The following is a 5,038-nucleotide window of genomic DNA, read 5'->3' as shown; positions in this document are numbered from 1 at the left end:
ATTTGGAGTCCATGTTTGTATGATATTGTGTAAAAACTGCATTCAAGAAACTGATTTCGATGTAACATATTTGTATTGTAAACCATTATGTAATGGTCGTGTGTAAACAGGATATTTTAGATTATCATTATTTGATAATCTACGTAAAGCTTTTTAAACCTTTATTTATGAAATAAAGGTTATGGTTTGTTTTAAAAATGAATGCAGTCTTTGAAAAACGTCTCATATAGAGGTCAAAACCTCGCAACGAAATCAATTAATATGGAACGTTTTTAATCAATAAGAACGGGACATTTCATGAGAGGCGCAAGAAACGTCTTGCGTCCTTGCGTCTGGTAAAGAAAGACGCAAACTGTTCCTTGCGTCCCTTGCGTCTCGTGCAAAATTTACAATTTTAATTAAATGGTAATAGTGATACTTACAACCACGCCAAGGGAATAATAACACATCAGAAATCTATTTTCTTTGTCGGTGATCAAATTCGTTACGCTTCCGGGGTTGTGAATCTTAATGTTATATAGGTAAATACGACTCTTCACTACTCCCACGAAGCATCTGTAATGTATGACATTTGGCCCTCCATGCTTGATTGTAAGATATGCTGACACCGAATCGGCTGCCTATATCCGCACGTATATCGTTTGCTTTATATTTTCGGCTTGCAGATTTGAACGAATCCACAAGCATACTACCCAACACCTTTTTGGTTGCATGTTTATTGTTTCCCATAATTAGTGTGCCTGAGCATGTGTGTACGTCATGAAGTTTCTTTACCATAAAGTTTTCAGTGAATCGTATTCTGTAAGCACTACATTTCCACTCACAGTTTGGCAACACACATTTAGCGGTGTACCGAGATTTGTCTGACTTTACAGGCTTTATTTGGAAGTTTTCTTCAAGACATTTTGTAAATAGGGTGTTTATAAACTCATCTTTGTTCAAGAAAGTTTGACGAACTTTAATTAAATCTGACACCCTATACGTGGTTGGTATTTCAGTCGTATGTTCGTGCTCTTCCTCATGCTGACTCAAAAGAGTTGGCATATTCCAGAACGGATCTTGCTTTTGTTCTTCATATTGGAATTCTGCGTCTCCGTCTTTTCCTCCATCTGAATCACTATCTTCGACAAGAGGTACCTCAAACGGGTGGTTTAATTCTTTAATTTTACAAACGTTTTCAAGACCATAGTTATGCAAATCAAACTCTTCTGTGTTTGGAAGTGGCAATTCAGGTTCTTCCACTTCGAAATTGTTACTTGCGGGGTTTTCTTCGGTATCATGTTGTAGTGACAATTGTTGTGGTTGGTGTTTTGGTGGTTTTGGTGGTTTTGGTGATTTTGGTTGTTTTGGTGTGGGTGTTTCTTGGTTTTGTTGTAGTAGTGGCTGGTTTTTCGAGTATTTTGTTTCTGGATTTCGTTGTGGCTGATGCATTATTACTCTATCGACAATATAAATATCAATAGGAGCATTTACAATTGCATATTGTAAAAACTCTTGAAAGTCTTCATCATCATCAATAATATCAAAAACATGATTATTAAAAACGTATCTCATTGAAACAGCTACATTGGGTGGGAATTCAATCTTTTTAAGAACATTTTTTAACAATATTCTCCGATTCATTGGTTTTACGGGCGCAATTGGGAGTCTTAACCGAATTCTAAAACAATCTCGTGGCATATATATGGGTATGTTGTTAATGTACTCAAAAGAACCACCACAACATATATTAACAACAAATTTATCATCATTAACACAATTCATAATGACAAAAATTAGTGAAAAAATGGTTAAAATAGTACCTTAACATGGGTATAAGCTCTGAATTGAAAAGTTTTGAAATTGTTATGAGACTGTGATTTCAAAGTCTCAGGGTCAATCTAAATATAGGGACAAAATATTATCCGTAAAAATCTAGGATATCTGACGAAATCTTTTCCACAAAATCGTATTTCTGATCAGATAAGGTCGCAAGCTTGCAAGACGCAAGGACGCAAGCTTGCGCCTTGCGAGGGCAAGACGCAAGTCTCCTTGCGTATTGCGAGGGCAACCTGGAAAATTTTTTTTTTTTGTGCTCCATCGCAAGAAACTTGATGGGAATGGGCATTTTGGCTATAATCCCTTTTGCTCGAAGAATTTTAATTACAACCGAGTCCACATCAGAACCCATTGGGCTTATTATAAATTATTGATGGGCCTAATGTATTAAACCCTTTAGTCTTGACTTATAACAGGCACTTGGTGGTCGTACATAAACCCTAGCTAGGGCTGAAAACACTCACTTCCTTTGTGCCGCAACCTGCAACTCATCCTTTAGTTTAATGACCCGTCGAACCACAGAGTCCGACTAAGAAACTCGTCAGCTGAACATTTCATCAAACACCTAAAATGCATATTAAACAATCCACATCCTATCGTAAGAGATAATATTGGTTGTCATTTTATTTAAAAGTGTAAATTAAAATATAAATTTAGAATTGGTTTCTTTTTGTCTAGCTTTTATACCTTCTCGTACTCAATTTAAAATAATTAATTAAAATTATTCAAAATTATTTAATTTTAATAATTAAAATAATTATTAATAAGATTTAATAATAATAATTAATTAATAAGATTTAATTTTAATTTAAAATTATTTAAATTAATGACAACAACCACCATGCTTAAATTTTTTATTTTTATTTTGAGTTTTTTTAAAAAAGGAATTAGTCTAATAATGACATTATAATTATAAGATTTTAATATAAACTATAGATAAATAGATATAGATAGATAGATAGAAGATTAATGACTTAAAGATTAGAAGGCAACATCGTACTGGAAAGTAACATCTTTGCTCGCTAATTAAAGATCAAAGACTTTTAATCACAACCGAGTCCACATCAGAACCCATTGGGCTTATGATAAATTATTGATAGGCCCAAGGTATTACACCCGACTTATAACAGGCACTTGGTCGTACATAAACCCTAGCTAGGGCTGAAATCTTTCACTTCCTTTGTGCCGCAACCTGCAACCCATCCCTCTGTTAATTTTCAAGAAGAAAACAGCGAATTCACACCATGGTAATCTCATTTCCGTTTCATATTCTTCTAAATCGTCTACACTTGTTAACTTAATCCTAGACTAGATATGTTTTACATCTGTTGCTATGAATTTCATTACATAGTTTTCAAAATCACTACGAATATTAAAGAACGTGATCCATGTTATATTATCCAATTCAATTCTTGTTGTTGATATGATATACTCTTTGATTTACGTTATTTTATCCGATGTTTCAAATTATTGTAATTGTAATTAATAATAATAATAATAATTGTTTATGAGCTGAGTTGATTTATCTTAGTTGATACAGTATAAATGTTATATAAATCAAAGATTAGTTTTTAATTTTTACAGTAATTTTTTATGTATTAGGTTGTGCAGCACGAATTGTGTATCGTTTGTTTCTAATGATTCGTACCATAATTATCAATGTATTTTGTTAATAGTTGAACTAAGAATATATGTTGTAAAATTTACGTACATTAGGCTTATTGTGTGCCCCAATTTTCAGTAACTAATCATGCTATGTAACTAACATGTTAGGGTCAGGTGTATTTTGTATTTTTGTTTTTTGAGGTTGCTATTGATACATTATCTCTGATAACATTTTAACTACTAAACATTGTTTACTGTTATTGATTGTATTACTTTTTATCGTGTTACAGTCGAAGAGAAAAGTTAGAGAGCCTAAGGAAGAGAATGTGACTCTTGGACCAGCTACGCGTGAGGGAGAGCTTGTATTTGGTGTCGCACACATCTTTGCTTCATTCAACGATACCTTCATTGTAAGTTAAAAAGTGTTTGTTATCCTTTTAACATGATGTTTTGTATTGTATTCCTATTCCTATTCCTATTCCTATATAACCTTTTATATTTACATTTAACTGCAGCATGTCACTGACATTTCTGGACGTGAAACAATGGTTCGGATTACTGGTAAGATATCTAAAACTGTTGATGTTTCAAAGCTACATTTTTTATGAAAGAGTACGCTCTTAACTTTCATTAGCACTTTTACTTTATTATGTTAAAGCTTAACAATTTACTACTAAACTGTCTTCAGGTCATAGTTCAATGTTTTGAATCACAGATTTATCCTAGTGTTCAATCAATGATTTGAATTTAGTATGGTCATTTGTTGTTAATCTCTATATCTATCGTTAACATTTTATTCCATCTATTCAATAGGTGGGATGAAGGTCAAAGCTGATAGAGATGAATCATCTCCCTATGCAGCTATGCTTGCTGCCCAAGATGTTTCCCAGCGATGCAAGGTTTCCAAGTGTTTGATATATTTTGCAAAATTTTGATTTATCAAGAAGTTGGAAATTTTATCTAGTAATTTGCATGACATGAATCCAACTTTCATACTATCTGGTCAAAAGTATCCTGGTTGCTTATATTTTTTCTAGCTTTTTGATAATGTGTTCTGTTATTATTGCAGGAGCTTGGTATCAATGCTCTCCACATCAAGTTGCGTGCAACTGGTGGGAATAAGACTAAGACACCTGGTCCAGGTGCCCAGTCTGCTCTCAGAGCTCTTGCTCGTTCTGGGATGAAGATTGGTCGTATTGGTATGATACTATATTTTCATTTGGTGTCATTGTTTATGTTGATTCATTTAGTTTCTCAAAAGCTTTGGTTCACGTTTATGTTGATTCATATTTATCTGCTGGATTTAACAATATAAATGTTATTTATGGTTGCAGAGGATGTAACACCTATCCCAACTGACAGCACTCGTCGAAAGGGTGGTAGAAGAGGAAGGAGGCTGTAACTGTTTTGGTCTGCTACAATCTGTTGCACAACGCTGTCTTGGATTACCATTTTATGGGTTTGATAACTTTTGTAGGTTATTTATGTGTTATGGTTGACATTTAATGTCCAATGGTGTTTTTTGTTATATTTCAAATGTCTTTTAATGGACCTGGATGTTTGCTTGAGGTTTTAAATTCTTGGAGTGGTAATACTATCCCTTGGCAGTTGGCTA

At 33.6% G+C, this 5,038-nt stretch overlaps 1 protein-coding gene across 1 annotated transcript; it reads left to right on the top strand.

The window, feature by feature from the left end:
* The first annotated feature begins 2,942 nt into the window (after positions 1 to 2,942).
* LOC139862034 (small ribosomal subunit protein uS11x) lies at positions 2,943 to 5,038 on the top strand. The gene is made up of 6 exons (XM_071850582.1): positions 2,943 to 3,065; positions 3,714 to 3,833; positions 3,939 to 3,984; positions 4,237 to 4,322; positions 4,493 to 4,622; positions 4,758 to 5,038. Exons 1-6 carry the CDS (start codon positions 3,063 to 3,065, stop codon positions 4,823 to 4,825), a joined length of 453 nt encoding a protein of 150 aa, XP_071706683.1. The 5' UTR covers positions 2,943 to 3,062; the 3' UTR covers positions 4,826 to 5,038.

The sequence above is a fragment of the Rutidosis leptorrhynchoides genome, chromosome 1 (genome assembly GCF_046630445.1).
Source record: "Rutidosis leptorrhynchoides isolate AG116_Rl617_1_P2 chromosome 1, CSIRO_AGI_Rlap_v1, whole genome shotgun sequence".
NCBI classification, from domain to species: domain Eukaryota; kingdom Viridiplantae; phylum Streptophyta; class Magnoliopsida; order Asterales; family Asteraceae; genus Rutidosis; species Rutidosis leptorrhynchoides.
The sequence above is the reverse complement of the archived record's forward strand: the minus strand, read 5'-3'. Positions and strand labels throughout refer to the sequence as shown.